At 45.2% G+C, this 15,178-nt stretch overlaps 1 protein-coding gene and 1 long non-coding RNA gene across 3 annotated transcripts in view; one reads left to right on the top strand and one right to left on the bottom strand.

The window, feature by feature from the left end:
• Window positions 1–2,630, top strand: part of FBN1 (fibrillin 1) — a 151,639-nt gene extending 149,009 nt beyond the window's left edge. The window contains exon 66 of the mRNA XM_061347354.1: window positions 1,353–2,630. Coding sequence (XP_061203338.1) covers window positions 1,353–1,742 — 390 coding nt within the window. The 3' untranslated portion in view covers window positions 1,743–2,630. The remainder of the gene's footprint in view (window positions 1–1,352) is intronic.
• On the bottom strand, window positions 1,238–15,170 carry LOC133209045 (uncharacterized). Of its 2 annotated transcripts, XR_009724570.1 has the most exons (4): window positions 10,636–15,170; window positions 10,342–10,547; window positions 1,569–1,709; window positions 1,238–1,484 (listed from the first exon to the last, which is right to left on the bottom strand). It is a non-coding gene; the product is annotated as an uncharacterized LOC133209045 (long non-coding RNA). The 2 variants fall into 2 exon arrangements; XR_009724569.1 differs by having other exon boundaries at window positions 10,342–15,164.
• Between the last annotated feature and the right edge of the window lie 8 nt (window positions 15,171–15,178).

Here is a 15,178-nt window from a genome sequence, read left to right on the forward strand (position 1 = left end):
TGTGTGTGGGCTTTTTGAAGTTCTTCACTGTCATTAGGCAAAGGTCATCCTCCTTTGCAGAATTCAAACTCCTTAATTACCAGGGGAGTCAGTCCCTTGTTGGCTTATTTCCACTTCTTGTAATCTAAAGTCAGAATTGCCCAGTCCAGTCATCCAGTCACAAGTTGACTGGATCTAAAACCTTGTGGTTCACATTAGTTACATGCAGACTTCAGCAAACTGTAGGAGAGGGGTTCCCAAGTCCATGGTCATTTGACTTCTCACTTCTCTATCCACTCTAAGGTGACAGTGATGTTATAGGTGATCTGCTCTGGCCTGACCACAGAAGCAGCAGCTCATGGCAGGTCTCTAGACTATTCAGATGAAAGTACATGTCTGGGTGTGCAAATGTGTGTGTTGCATTCTAAATGTAATCAAGAGATGCTGAACACTCGTGTAGAATGTTGCCACACAGTCACTACCCTGAGCTGAATGTCATCCATACCTTCTACTCCTGTGTACGTGCTGAAGGCCTTGCTTTTTTCACGCACAAATACAGGGGATTTGGGATCCTGTTAGCTGTGCCCATTAGGTGCCCAGTGCATAGCTGCTAATACAGGAAGACAGGAGAGTGCTTTTGCCCAGGAGAGTGTGGACATTTGATTTTGGGTACAGTGGGGTCGTAAACTGCTTCTTCAGTGTGTTTCAGTATTCTGTGATTAGTGCTGGATTTGTCTTGGGGGTGACTTAGAGCTTCCCTTGCTTTCCAAATGAAAATGTTACAGCTGATGTGCTGCCTGAAATGTCATCATTCTGCCACTGCAGTGACCTGTGCTCAGGGAACTTAGGGGGAGACCAGTTACCATCACTGGGAGGTGAGGGGTGATGCTGCTTTTCCAGCACCCCACCGAACTTGCCGCCCCTTCCAGCTTCACACCCAAACAAAGCAAATCTTGCAAAGCAGAAAACTCCCACCTGAATGACAGCCTTCCCCAGACCCTGCACGCTGCTGTTCGTGTCAGCTTGTGGTTCCCCTGGCAGGCAGGAGGAGTGCGCCTTTGCTGCTCTCTTTGTAGGAGTCCGGTGGCGGACTCCAAGCACGGAGCAGGGTGGTTTGTCAGGCAGCAGGACCCACACACAGAAGCTTTCATCACGTCTCAGGCTCTTTACCCATGCTGGAGCAGCAGCAAAGACTGTACTTTATCCTGACAAGTCCCAGGCCCATAGCAGTGCATTTGACAGATGACATTACAGAACCTCCTTCTGAAAAGTATTTAATTAATAATGAATGAGCTGGGTGAGCAACGCATACACACAGGCATGTGTGGAACGCGCTCTGACAAAGCCAACTGACATCATTTGTTCTTGTGCAGGATCAGCAAGAGCTGCAGCCACCCATCAGTCTCGCCAGCTGGGATGTTGAGAAAGCAGCAGTCTTCTCCATCAACATCTCGGATCTCAGTAACAAAGACCGCATCCTGGAACTGCTTCCTGCCCTCACAACACTGACAAACCATAACCGATACTTAATTGACTCCGGAAATGAAGATGGTTTCTTTAGAATCAATAAGAAGGACGGGATAAGTTACCTTCATTTCACAAAGAAGAAGCCAGTGCCTGGAAACTATTCATTACAAATCAGTAGTATTCCACTCTATAAAAAGAAGGAACTTAACCAGCTTGAAGAGAAACATGACAAAGACTACCTCAGTGGTGAGCTGGGAGATAACCTGAAAATGAAAATTCAGATATTGCTTCATTAATTCATCAACCAAAGACCGAATAATTAAACCAAAGATAGATAGGTAGGACTGAATATTCCTCCCAATCAGATTCTCCATATCATAGGTACAGTCTTACATGAGTACATTTGTATGAATGAGCACTATTATATTATTACATAAACAAGGTACAGGATGAATACCCTAACTCAAAACAACCACTTTCTCAGGCTTTTACGTGTAGCTGAGCTACCTTGATATGTTGAATCTTGAAAACTGGGACTTTTATCCTTGGAAGTTGGCCACTGATGCTGAGACACGTCATCATTTCAGCAGAGGTACAAGAATGTGCTTTCAACTGATGGACAGCTCTATTTTTGTAATTCTTAAACTTCGCTTCTCCAACTACAACTTACTAGGTCCACCATTTATGATATCCATTTGGTGCTAGTAAATTTTCAACCTAGATTTATAAATGCACTGTAATATTTACACAACTTAGAAGCCAAAATTGCCATTATTCAGTCTAAATACTTCAATCAACCAAAGTTAGCTCAGTAGTTTATCTCAGTTATGCCTATAATACATTACATGTAAATTAAGTGTGTGTATACTGTAATCATGCTATTTTTATCAATGAAGCATTTGTAAACTAGATTAATAATACCCTTAATGTGAGGGTTTGTAATGGTGCTTATAAGACCAACTACTTGTTAACTGTATACACAAACCTGATGATAAAGTTTCTGTGACTTGCCAAAATGCACTGAGGTCAGTAGGGACCATTAAACATTCTCAAAAGTCAGATGACAATCAGTGCCATCCTACACCATGACGTTATGTAACGTGTCAGGAGTACCCACAGCCATTCCTATCAACAAGGGTTCAATGTCATAAATGTCACAATAAAACAGTCTTTTTTTTAGTTTATTCTGTGGCCTTGTGTTCTTGCTAGAAGTGTGAGGAGCCGCATGCTCACGTTGGAGGCACTGTCGGTAGGGTTGGTTCTGTATCTGACTGTGTTCACAGGTGACCTCTCCTTGAAAGGCTGCTGCTGCCATTTGCTCATTCTTCGTGCAAAGGAAGAGCTGAAGAAAGCCAGGAACCGTCACAGATCTGAGCGGCAGTGGACCTCTGTCAAATTACTGTCTGGCTCCAGAGAGCGAGTTAGAACATTTCCAATGGCTTGACCTGAATAGTCCCGTCAATAAGTAACTGACAGCCAGAACACGCAGAAGTGGATGTTAAATTGTTGTGCAGACAACACAATTAATTTGAAAAGTCTTCTTTGCTAGAACTGCCTTGACTTAAAATATTCCATTCTTTCACCCCTATTTCAATGGCTATTGTCAAATAACCTAAGACTGGTAACAAAGGGAAAATCGAATACCAAAAACCATCACAAGCTGTAGCTGGGTTTTGATATTAAGTAAATTATTTGATGATGAGGGTGTTCTTGTATATATGCAGGTGCCATGGTGTATCTTTTAGCAGCAGCAGAATGTTGTACATAAAATTTGGAAGAAGCAATGAAGCAAGTGGTGTCACTGCAACTGCTCTGTATTGATAGAGGGAACATACATCAAGATGTAATAGCTCTGGAAGGGAAATGCACTGTAATAATTCACCTGAAATTGTATTATTTTCTGTAATTAGACTTCAGCTCTGATTTCTTCTGCATAACAAATATAACTATATGAAAAGGAGCTTGTGCACAGGGTTACTTTGATATTTTTAATAGACCATGTCTGGATTTTATTTATTAGTGTGCCAAAATGCTGAACAGTGTATTTTTTCCACATGTTGTGTAACTATGGTGAAATATAATCAGAACTTCACAGTTGTAAATGGCACTCCTGTTTCAGCAGGTTGGGAGTGATTTTTAGTGCCAGTGGCAGTGTGCAAGGTCATGCGGTTTAGAGCGAAGCATACGGTTTGAGTATTTTCTCTCCAGCCCTCAAACACTGAGGGGAGCTGAGAAGGGTGATTTCAGAAAGCCCTGTCAGAACTCTGCTCGGTGGAGCTGGTTCAGCATTTAAGCTGCTCTGTAACACCTTATCATGCCAAAGGTTCCGTGATTGTTTTCCAGCAGCCCCAGTGCTGCCTGCTCAGTTCTGCAAATTGCCTTTGTTGCCCTGCAGAAACAAGAAATCTTGAGTCTCTTTCAGCGATTCAGAATGGAAATGCCAGTCTTGCTGTACTGAGCTGCACATAAACCCCCATATTTTCATTCAATTATCCATCTGTCTGTTTGCAGCAGTGCCCTTTAACTGGTGTGTTATTTCTGCCTGTCAGTTTTGGTTGCTGTATGTGTACAATTATTTACATTAGTCTGAATTTCTGCAGTTTCTTTGGCGTTTCAGTGAACCACAAACTCTCAGAACAATATTGCGTGAGACCTGCCATTAAAGAGTGGTTTGTAGCCTACAGTGTGATTTTAAAACCATTCCCTGTGTTTATTTGATGGTGGGATCCCAGACCAGCTGTAAGCACCAGTCAGCCTGAAGCAGGGGTCTTTCTGAATGCAGATCCTTTTGCAATTAAAGGATATTTCTCAAATTCAAGGAAATGGTTTGATTTCCAACTGTTTGAAATAACTGTGGCTTCCCTCCGCTGCGGCCGTGCACAGGGCTCGTCGGTTCATGTGTGGATAATAAATAGAATTTTTGATGAACAGAGTTTAACAAAGATGGCTTGTTACTGTACACGTCAGATCATGCTCTTGTTGTGTGTTGTAACAGTACCTTGTAAACTTGACAGCTGACATGTATCTTGGCAGAACATGGCTGTTTCCACAGTCTCCCTTTTAAGCTGACTTTCAAAGGACCCGAGGTGTTTGCTTTCCTACGGCAGGTCCCAAAGGGTCGGACTCTAAGATAAACACACTGTGATTGAAGTTCAGCTTTGTGCTCTGGGAGAGCTGGTCTGGTCAAGGCTTCTCCATGCGAACAGGCCTAAGCTGTTTGAAGAGCAGGATGCCAGGGCTATTGCCTCACAGCTGCCTAAGCCCTCCTGGGACCCAGTTTGGGCACCGCCGGTCTCCTACACAGGTAAGTGCAGTACAAGGTATCCCACTGCTGCTCAGGCTGGGCTGAGGGTGGTGGTGCTGGCACTACAAAACCCTTCTCACCGCTTTTAGAAACTGACATTTGCTGTGAAGGGTTTAGTAGGATTCCCCCTTTAAATTGATGCTGGGCTTGAACCATTAAAGCCTCTCGGTGCTCTTGTGGATCTGATGGTTTCTGACAAAATGAGCCACGTTTAAGAGCTTGCATCATGCTGCAGCTTTCTGAGTAGGCACCAGACGAGGAGACAGCTTCTCTTTAACTTCAGTGCTGTGACAGGAAAATTCTGTGGTTTCAGTCATGCTGGGGAAGCCAGAGTTCAGCTGCTGGTGAGGCCAGGGCTGCCTATTGAGCTGCAGGAGCTGTGTACCCATCCCAATGCCCCTTCTGCCCTCTGCCAGGTAGGACAGGAGCTAACGGGGCACACCAGCATCCCAAAGCCAGGAAGCCTGGGCCTAAGTTCTTTCCAACTTCGCCTTGCCCCAGGAGCAAGCCTCTAAGCTTTTCTGCTTTGGTTGGCTTCATGCTTGCAGGAGTGGCCAGCAGCTAAGGCCAAGATATGATGTACAGCAGGTTAATCCAGTAAATCCAGGTTGGCAGTGTCCTACCAGTGTGATCGCCCAGAGTAAACCCTCATATTATCACAATCTCAGCAGAAAAACACTCAGCTAAAACTCTGCTGTTCATAAAATCCCAGAGCTCTCAGTTGTTCCCTGTGTCCTGAGCAGGTTGGATGCCTGCAGGACCCCATGCAGCTCCTGTGTGAGGTCCTACGGTTACACAGGAGGCTCTGTGCGCAAACTGCACCGGCAGCGTGGATCCAGGCTGTCCTGTTAACTGCAGAATCACTCTGGTGTGGATGCTGTGAAAACTTAGGACAGGGTAAGCAGGCAGCTGTAATTTGGGGCAAAACATGCCATCATTTACACTAATGAGAATGCCAATGATGACAGGTTGCGGTAGTAGCAAAAGGGAAAGAAAATGGGAGGGGGGAGAATGCTGCAGTCGCTTAGTGGCCCAAAACGCCACAGTGCACGTGGCTTGTGCTTCACTTGGTGTGCTGGTCCTCCAGCCGTGGTGCTTTGCACTGTTCCTGAGCTGTCACTTGCAGGTCCCCATGCAGATGCTGCAGCAGTGCCCCTGCAGCCAGGAAAGCACCACCACTGCTCTTGGAGCAGGCAGAGCACTGCTGGTGCTGGGAAGGTGGAGGTGGTCAGCGGCAGGTTCTGTGGTGCTGCTGCATTCAGTGTGTGCTCCACCAAGGTCCACGATGCCCCCAGAAAGGCTCTGAGAGCAATGCCTGGAGCCCATGGGGTGGGCTGTGTGCTTTGGTTTGCCTGAGGATGAGACCCTCTTCCTGTGCAGCAAAGACCTTGAAGATGCCAATGATTTCAGCTCTGACAAATTCCAATGATCTACTTCGACCTTAAAACTTGCCAAAGATTTCACACCCTCAGAACAAATGCTTTTGAGGAATATCACGGCCAAGCCAACTCCTCAGTTATGAGCTCCCAGTTGAGTTCAGTGGAGCAACCTTGAGGCCAGAGAGGTCACCAAAGTGTTTGCTTTTGTATTTCAGGCTCGCCTTTCTAACATAGCCCTGCACAGCACAGCCATGGCTGTGGAGGCCAGGGCTGCCCAGCTGGTGGGACCATGCTAACAAAGCTGTGCTGCAGCTCTGTGTTGGTGCTACAGTCCCGCATGTGCCCAGTGCTGCTTGTGAGCATCCAAGTCCTCAACCTGCTTAGACACACTCTCATGTGCATGTAAAAATGCATGTGGTTTTCTTAAGGGTCTAGTCAGGTGCTTCCAGGCTGAAGTCACACTGTGCTAAACCTTTGCTAACTACCCAGGAAGGGCTTTTTCTCCTTCCCTCTCTTGGGCTGGACCCTTCCCTCACTCATGGCAGGAGTGCAGGCCCAGCCCTTGCCCTGGCTCAGCTCTCACATCTGCAGGTTTGTTTGTTTATGAGCTTCTCTATGGCTCCCAGGGCTGTAGGATGTGAGTGCCTCGCCGACACTCGTGTTGAGCCTCGTTACACCCTTGTGAGGTTGGGATGTGTTTGTCATCCTTGTTTTACAGGGCAGGAACTGAGAACCAGATGGTTTGGTTTGGGAGAGCCCATAGGCAATGGCTGTTCTGCCAGGAGCAGCCCCAAAGAACTGAGGTGTCCCTGGAGAGGAGGACAAGGAGCCACATGGGCACAAAGCCATGGGAACTGCCCCTCTGCACTACAGCATATCCCAGATGCTCCCCGCACTCTCCAGAAAGGCAGAGGCACGGCCCCGTGCTCCAGCATCATCCCCTGGGGTGCTGTGTCTGTAGGTACCCCACACAGACAGGATGCTGCCACTGCAGATGCAGCAGCACCAGTGAAAAATTAATAGGTTTAAAAACCAGAGTGACAGTGTCCAGTAGTTCTGTGCTGGCAAAAAAAGACCTGTGGTAAGTATCCAGGTCAGCAGGCTGCATGGAGATAATCAGAACTGACACTGCTGGTGAGCAGGCCCCGGGCTCTGCCAGCTTCCACAGCTCATCTCTGAGGCTGCTGGTCAACCAGCCAGGAAAACATGGCTTCTGCTTAGTTTTCTTTGGAGGTTGATCCTTTATTCCTATCATTCCTATGTGAGGTGCTTCAGGGTGATTTTTCTGTTTCCCCTGGTCTGCGACAACCCAGTAGACATTGGGTTTTTTAAGCAGCTCACATGGGACTGGGTCTGAGTGGAGCTGTAGGGCAGTACATTACTCAGTGGTGAGCTTGGACAGGTAGGAAAGCTGTCTAGACTCTTTCACTTTGCAGGGTTGTGTGTATGCTCGCAGCTCTGCATGAATGTGTTGTTATTGTAATCATAATAAATACGAGAGCCGTGAGAAATGTCTATAACCAAACCCAAACCAGGTGAAACTCCCCTGGTTTTGAGTTTCATTACAACCTCAGTTCTTGGGCCAGGTTTGTCGAGGTTCATGAACCTCTCTCTGAAGCTGGGCTCAGTTTCAAGCACTCCTGGACCAAGATTCAGGCAAATCTAGGCCAGGTTTCAAGCAAATTTGGAACAATTTTTTGGTGCATAAGAGATGATTTATGATTTTAGGTTGAAACCATACAAACCATGGATTCTCTGCTTGGTGTCGATCTGTAACCAAGAAATCTTGGCACTTTGGCTGAGTTTCACTTTGATTTTGAATCTGACCATAGAAACAAAGATCAGAGGCAAGTTCCAGGAACAAACCACACAGAAACTGCTTCACAGGGTGGGTGCCCAAAGCCCTGCATGCACTGAGCAGACACCTGTGATGCTGCACCAGCAGTGGGGTGCATTCCCCACTGCAGGTGATGCTGTGCATGTCTGGCCGGGAGTCTGACATGGCTCATGCTGCCCCAGCAAATCCTCCAAGTAATTAAGCCTTCCCTAAGCTCTTAATTTGAAGTCACATGTGCGATTTCCAAGCCTGGAGTGCACTGACTTCTGGTCTAGCTTATCCAGCAAAGATCTGGTCCATACTGTGTGCTTGCATTTTGAGGAGTAAAGTCAGCTAAGGAATCTACACAGGAGAACAAGACTCATCATCTTCATCCCCACTGTGCATTTCAACATGGCTCATATCCAAGCACATGGTGGGAAAATGGACTTTGTACCTGAATTCCCGAGATTTGGAGTGACATGGTACCAGTTGTCCAGCCTAGAGGTATCTAACAGGGTTATGGGTCTTGGCTTGCCACTGCTGCCAGCTCTGCCACGGCACAGGTACCTTAAAGATGGAAAAGAGATCAAAAAGATACCTTAAAGAAGCTGGATTTCTCATGCAGATTTCTTTAGATTCATTCAGGCACTTTAAAGGGAAATTCAGACATAAACTTGTCTTTATAAATAAAAAATATATATCATCATTAAATCCCTTCATCATGAGATTCTTTTTGCGCCAAACATAAACTGTGGATGGAAAATATTCAAGCAGGAGCTGGCTTCAACTTTCAGGCAAAATATGAGCAGCTGAACTGGGAATATAGAGAAGAAGGTGATAGCACAAGTTGCTGCTGCTTTGAGAAACATGTGATAGGAGGGATGGGCAGGAAGAGAGGAGGAAGGTGCCAGCGCAGAGCAGACAGGGGATACGAAGGGAACCGCACTGTCAGCCTGTATTCACATCAGTGCAAGGCTGAAACAACAGGAAACTGGGAGAGAGGAAATGAGCAGCACTGGCTTTGCAGGGTGGCTGCACAAAGGAGGATTTGATGTTAATCAGCAGCCACCTGTCCTGGCAGTAGCCAGGCCCACAATGCTACCAGCCTTGGTGCAAAGCCCTCCCCATCAGCTGGCACTCCTGAGGCAACCAGCACTTTAAGAAGGGCCATAGAGCTGTTCACAGGACTTTGGTAAGAAGATAAAAACCCCAAGACCTACTGGGGCCAGATTGCTAGAGACTTTAGCAAGTATTGAGTGTAGATTATTAAGCTCTCAAATACAATCCCTCATTTCCTGAACTCCAAAGAAAAGGTTTAACAGATTTCTCATTCCATGTGTTTAAGTTGTACCTGCAAAAGGCATAAACCCCCTTCACTGCAAGCTCTTCACTATCATTTTTTTGCCTCCAATTTTCAAATCTGCTTCTGTAAAAGACATCCCAGTACTTTTTCAAGATCTCAGTGTCCTCACAGCACTGGGGAAAAGTACTCACAACAAAGTGTGTAAAGCTCAGAGGTCTTCTATCTGTTAGTAGAGCTCTTACATCAAAGCAGCACAGAGGTGAGATGTTGCCATAAGTTAGACCAGCAATGGTCTCTGCTCTTGGGGTGCAACTGTGGTGTGACACATCATGAGGTCAGAGCTGTTGTGTGGCATGGCAAAGCTTGGCTGAGGGATGGGTGGAGAGCCCCAGGAGACCTGGTCTTCATTTTGTAAATCGTGTATCATGTCTGTGTGGCATGGATTAAGACTGAAAGCAGCAGCCAGCAATGAGAAGAAAGGGATTAAAAAAGGCTGACAAATGTCTGCTACATGTATTCAGAGCAAAGACAAGATGCTGCATACCAGGAAGCAGAGCTGTATTTCAGAAGTTCACTCTTCAACAAAGCCAGCTCGATGTGAACTTGCCCATTTGTGTCATTGAGGACACTGAATTTATTAATCATGGTGTCACCCATACATATGTCCACTGTGCTCTCTGATATCCTGAAATATACTGGAAACAAGAGTGTTTTCTGCTCTGCAGTGACAGCACAGCTAAAAGTAAGGGAGGAAATTGTGGGTCCCAACGTGATGGCCAGGCCCAAGTCTGGCAGGGGTTGCACAACCCCCTGGTGAAAAGGCCAATTATTTGTCTTGGGCTCGTTTGTGCTAACAAAGAGCACAGCCTTGAGTTCCCCACAGACCAGCCTGGAATTTGCTTAAAACCAGAGAACTGGTAAAGGATTTAAGCAGGGAGACCTCTCCACCAGCCCCCTAAGCATTAAATACCTCATGTCCTGCATGATCTCTAACCAGGAGAAGCAGCTGAACATTGTGCTTTGAGCACCAGATGGGAAGGCAGGGTGAAAGGGAAAGAAATGCTGGCTGTGATGTGAGCTGAACCCATACCTCTGCAAAAGCTGCAAGCAGCCAAATTCTATTTGCTGTGAGTCTTCGGGGTGCCACCAGCCTGTCCCAGCCATGCTCTTCAAATCTACTGCTACAGCATAAAGTGAAATACCTTCAACTGCCAGGAAGAGACTGCATGTTAGTGCACAAATTCTGTTCTGTGTTGGCATGGATCCTGACAATAGCTGTTGCCTCTTTCTCTTTCCCTGGAATTAGAATAAAAGTGGAATCCAAGAGTTATTTTGTGTCCTGTTAGCCTAGATTTGCCCAGATCTGCCCTTCTTATATAGATACCTTTAGCAGCAAGGAGGTTTGCTGGAGGGTCACCCTGAATATGCTTCACTGCTCCAAAAACATGTCAGCAAACTGATCTCTCGTGACCCAGGGTCCTGCTCAGAAGAGTTGGATTAAGTTTATAAAGTGCAATAAGAAAGATGATGGTTGATCAGAGTAATATAAACTGTGGCATGGAAAATGAATTTTGAATGAAATGCTCAGATAAATCATTTATCCTCACCAATACCCTCTCTATGTTTCTTATCCCAGTAATTGAGACCATGTGTTGTGCTGCAAACAATAACTATGGGAAATTACTCATGATTCTTCCTTCATAAACTTGGGAAATGAAAGTGATGGGAAGTATGATCATCTTGTTTTTTTTTTTTTTATGTTAACAGCTCTAAATTATTAGGGTGGGAAGAAAATGTCAATAGAACATAAAAGTGCTTTGTATAGTGTTCACATTTGCTCATACTTTCAAATCCACTGTGGCTTATTAGTTCATGGGAAAAATGACAAAAAGGAATAAAACCCAGAAAATGAATCCAGTATCAACATCTTGCCTCTATAGTAACAGAGAAATTGTAACTTGTGGGTAAAATTGACAATATTAGGAAATGCTTGTTGGGCAATTGTGGTGATTAACCCTCTCCTTCCCCTGGTACCCTCCAGCTCCCCCAGAGCCTGACACAATCCTACGGATTTAAACGGTGCCCGTTGCTCTGTGCTGCTCCCTGTGTCAGGAGCCTGGAGCTAGTGAGGCCTTCACCTCTGTTTCAACAGTTTATTGCTCAGCTGTAAAAGTTCTCCCAGGGCTGGAACCTGACAGAAAAATGTCTCTGCCTGGGAGGAGGTTCTGTGCTGAGTTTGGTTTGAATTAGTTCAGCCCTTTCCCACTTGCAGTAGGACAATGGAGCAGGATTCCCTGTCTCCTTCTTTTCTGTTTAAATTAAGTGAACAGTCAGTACACATGGCCGGCAGCATTCAGCCCACAGCTCTCTCCACAGCTGTAGCACAGGGTCAGTGCTGGCTGTTGCAGCAGTTTCCCTGCTCTGTAATAGCCAGAATTCATCCCTTTGCTTGCACAGATGCTGGCTCATGCAGTGGCTTGTGCCGCCTCTGTGCTGAGGCTGCTCAGGGCCAGCTTGGCCACAGTGCAAGCAGGGGAAGTCCACCCTTGCTGTTATTGCTCAAGGGACCAGCTCACTGTGGTGCAGAACCAACTGGGCCACACCTCTGGGGGAGCTTTTGGCTTCTCCCAGAGCTGGATGGCATGCACGTATACCCATCCATGGTGGAGGCACAGTCAGCCCTGCTCCACCCTGTATGTACAGTGGAGAACCATGTGGTAGGTTTCCCAGATAAAGGGCTTGGCTCAGGGAAGCTGCTCCCTGCAGACCTTGTCATGAGCCAGGGGATTCATTTCTAGAAGCAAGAGTGTGAGATCTATTACACTTCTGCATGGCCTGCCTGTGGGGCTGGTAAATCTATTATAACAGTCAACGCTTTATGAATGAAGTCCGGCCCCACCAAAGTCAATGGCAAAACTCCCATTGATTTCACTGGAACAAGATTTACCCCAAATCCTCAAAGTGCCCCTGGGATCTCACCCATGGTTAGCGGAGCCATACACAGCTCCAGTGGGGGGAAGGAAAGCAGAGAGCAGAGAAGGGCCTTGGTACTCCCTCAGCTGCACATGGGTCCTGCTCAGACAGATGTGCTGAGAATATCACTTTGGCAATGCTGACAGGCCTGGGTGTGGGATAGGTGTCGTGCAGCTGAAGTGGCTGATGAAGATACTTTGGCACAGAAGCAGAGATTTATAAGTCAGTGGAGTTTTGCCCTGAGCTCTCAGACGGCCAGAGCATAAGTAACAAACAAATAAAAATGTCTATGGATGGAGAGATGTCCCACCCGCCCAGGAGTGCCTTGACCCTGTGCCAGTAATCCAGCCTCCATAGGCACTTCTCTGTGTGCATTTAATTGACTCAACAGCTACTTGATATCATCCAGAGCCACTTATAAAATTAAACGTTATTAAACCTAAGGGCAGACTCATAATACTTGCCAATGCTTATTTTAATAATGATGCTATGCTTGCCACTCCACAGATCTGACCTGTCACTTGAGAACTCAAATGACCCGTAGCTTAACATGTTTTATCCACCTATAAATTCAGGCAGGTTCATTAGCTGGACCTGGTGTGCTATGTCATATTCTGTCCAGCTTTTTTACAACTACTTAATTACTTCCTGCTCATACACTTTCCCATCATCCCAGCACACATGACCCCTGGTGACAACATTTTCCCATCTACCAGAGTAAATGAACAAGATCAGCATTTTATTCCACAAAACAGAGCTAAGGAAATTAATTGCTGTTATTTAATAGCTGTTTGAGTGGTTTCTTCTTGTTTTGCTAACTCTCCCATACCTTACCATTTGCTAAGCTGACCAAAAGGTTTTCTCCATGTTTGGATTCAAGCAACTTTTTTTCTTTGACAGCTACTTCAGTCCCCCTCCCACTGATCACAGGTGAGCTCATCTCTAAGCTGTGCTGTGGGGTTTCTGATATTTGGAGCTCTTTCAACACTGATATTGGGGTGGGAGCTCAAATCTGAAATAAAAGCAGTCTAGCACCCTAAAGGCATGGATTGTAGTGGATATTTTTGATGTCTAGAAAAAGACAAAGTTCAGCCAGGTTTAGGCCCCACATGGACAAAGCATCAATTGCAGCTCCTTCCCATTTGCTGCAGACTAATCCAGGTGAAGCTCATGACGCATCCTTTCATTTGGGTGGCAACTAATCCAACTTCTCCTTCACTGGCTGCTTTCCTCAAAGGCATACATGAGCTCAGGAGTTGTTAGACATTTACTGCTTGGTATAGTTTGGCTGAAGCTGACTACTGGCTTTGTACTTTTACTAGAAGATATTCAAGCACACATATGGAGAAAGCAACTGTGAGTATTGAAAGTTAGCTCATGGCTTATAGCCATTGAAAAAGTTCAGCTGTACAGCACTTGGCTCAATTTCAAGCTATGCTGTATGAGGGGTTCCTTTCCACTTCTCCTTCTCATTATAGAAGCTAATTAGGAAATTGTTTCCCCCTTCTTTTTTTTCTGTTAAAGTGCTGTAGATGTCTCTTTCAAAAGAAAAAAGTGTCCTTTGACCACCTTGTGCTAAGATACTACAGAGGTTCTTAATTACAGCCAAATACGTACAAGGGTGGACTCTGAAAATCAATCCATTATTTTTATTTCCCCTTTTGCTCCTTTGCATGCACAGAGTTTCTTTCTGCTTTTTATAGTCATTTCACTGACTGTTACATGGCATCAGAATCATTGCTCCAGGGAATGAAATGGTGCCCAAACTTATTCCACCTAGCCTAGCATGTGAGCTCCTTCATGCTTTTCCACATCACCCAGTCCCTTTAGGCCAGAAGAAGCGGATGGCATAAAGTCAAATTCCTTTTCAGGAAGGACAGACATATAAACTGACCTATTAACTCTCAGTACTGCATGGTCTAATATAAGCACTAAACAAAAAGCACTTGCTTCTTCTCCTTTGCAGAGCTGGCAGGAAGAGGCCCTGTGTGTAATTTGCTCTGGGACCTGATTTTCAGGATGTTAACACAGAAAACAGTTAACATCTATGCCTGCCACATTTGTGGGTAGGAAAGGGTGAGCTCTGCTTAATGGCACCTGGAGCTGGAAGAGCTCAAGTAATTGATTTAATTTGAGCAGCTGCATGAAATAGATCTTACTGCTAGCTCTGAAGTTGAGAGGTAATTGCAAAGTGTGAGAGAGTGAGGGGTTAAATAGAAAGTAACATATTGTATAAAGTCTATAGTATGTACATGTAACCCCTGTGGCTCTATCATATCTACCTGATTTGGGAAGCTGAATGTATTTACTCACCTCAAGAAATAAAAACCTCTTTGTCCCACAGAGTAGCAGTCCAGTGGTGTTTAAAAAGTTACTTCTTCCAAAATTAATTCACTTTTTTACAGATGCTACTAGGATGAGTTGTAGTTATAGACTGAATAAAATCATTCTAGATTGAAGAATAACTGTTTTCAGATAAATAAGATAATGTAGTAAATATAACAGCTAGCTGGAGATATAACAGTGCTAGGACTAAATTCTTCGCTGATTACTATGCAAATCCCATTCCAAGAAAGATTGATGGTATTGCAGCATTCAGAGAAGGATGATCTACTGTTAAATAGCCTCCTAGCTTAGATTTTATAGTTTAACACTTAGAAACCTGTTTCAGAAAGCAGATTGTTAGAGAGGACTAGCAGCTCTAGCAGAGGGTCAGAGGGCAGGGAGACTTTCCCTGCAAGTTTCCAGTCATTGCATTCAAATTGTCTTTTATTTTGCTGTCATTTGTCTGGTATATTCATGGTGATAACTAAGGGTTGCTTTTAACATTTTGTAGTGCAAATATTTCCTGCTTGGTTAAAAAAAAAAAAAAAAGAAGTCTTTATATAGCCTTAGGTAATTGCATAAGCAAGAAATTACCTTAGAGCAGCCTTCCAGGACCTAAAGGGGCCCTA

Source organism: Neopsephotus bourkii, unplaced genomic scaffold (assembly GCF_033783945.1).
Source record: "Neopsephotus bourkii isolate Nb327-2 ecotype Australia unplaced genomic scaffold, CSIRO-AGI_Nbou_v1 NB_318, whole genome shotgun sequence".
Classification (NCBI taxonomy): domain Eukaryota; kingdom Metazoa; phylum Chordata; class Aves; order Psittaciformes; family Psittacidae; genus Neopsephotus; species Neopsephotus bourkii.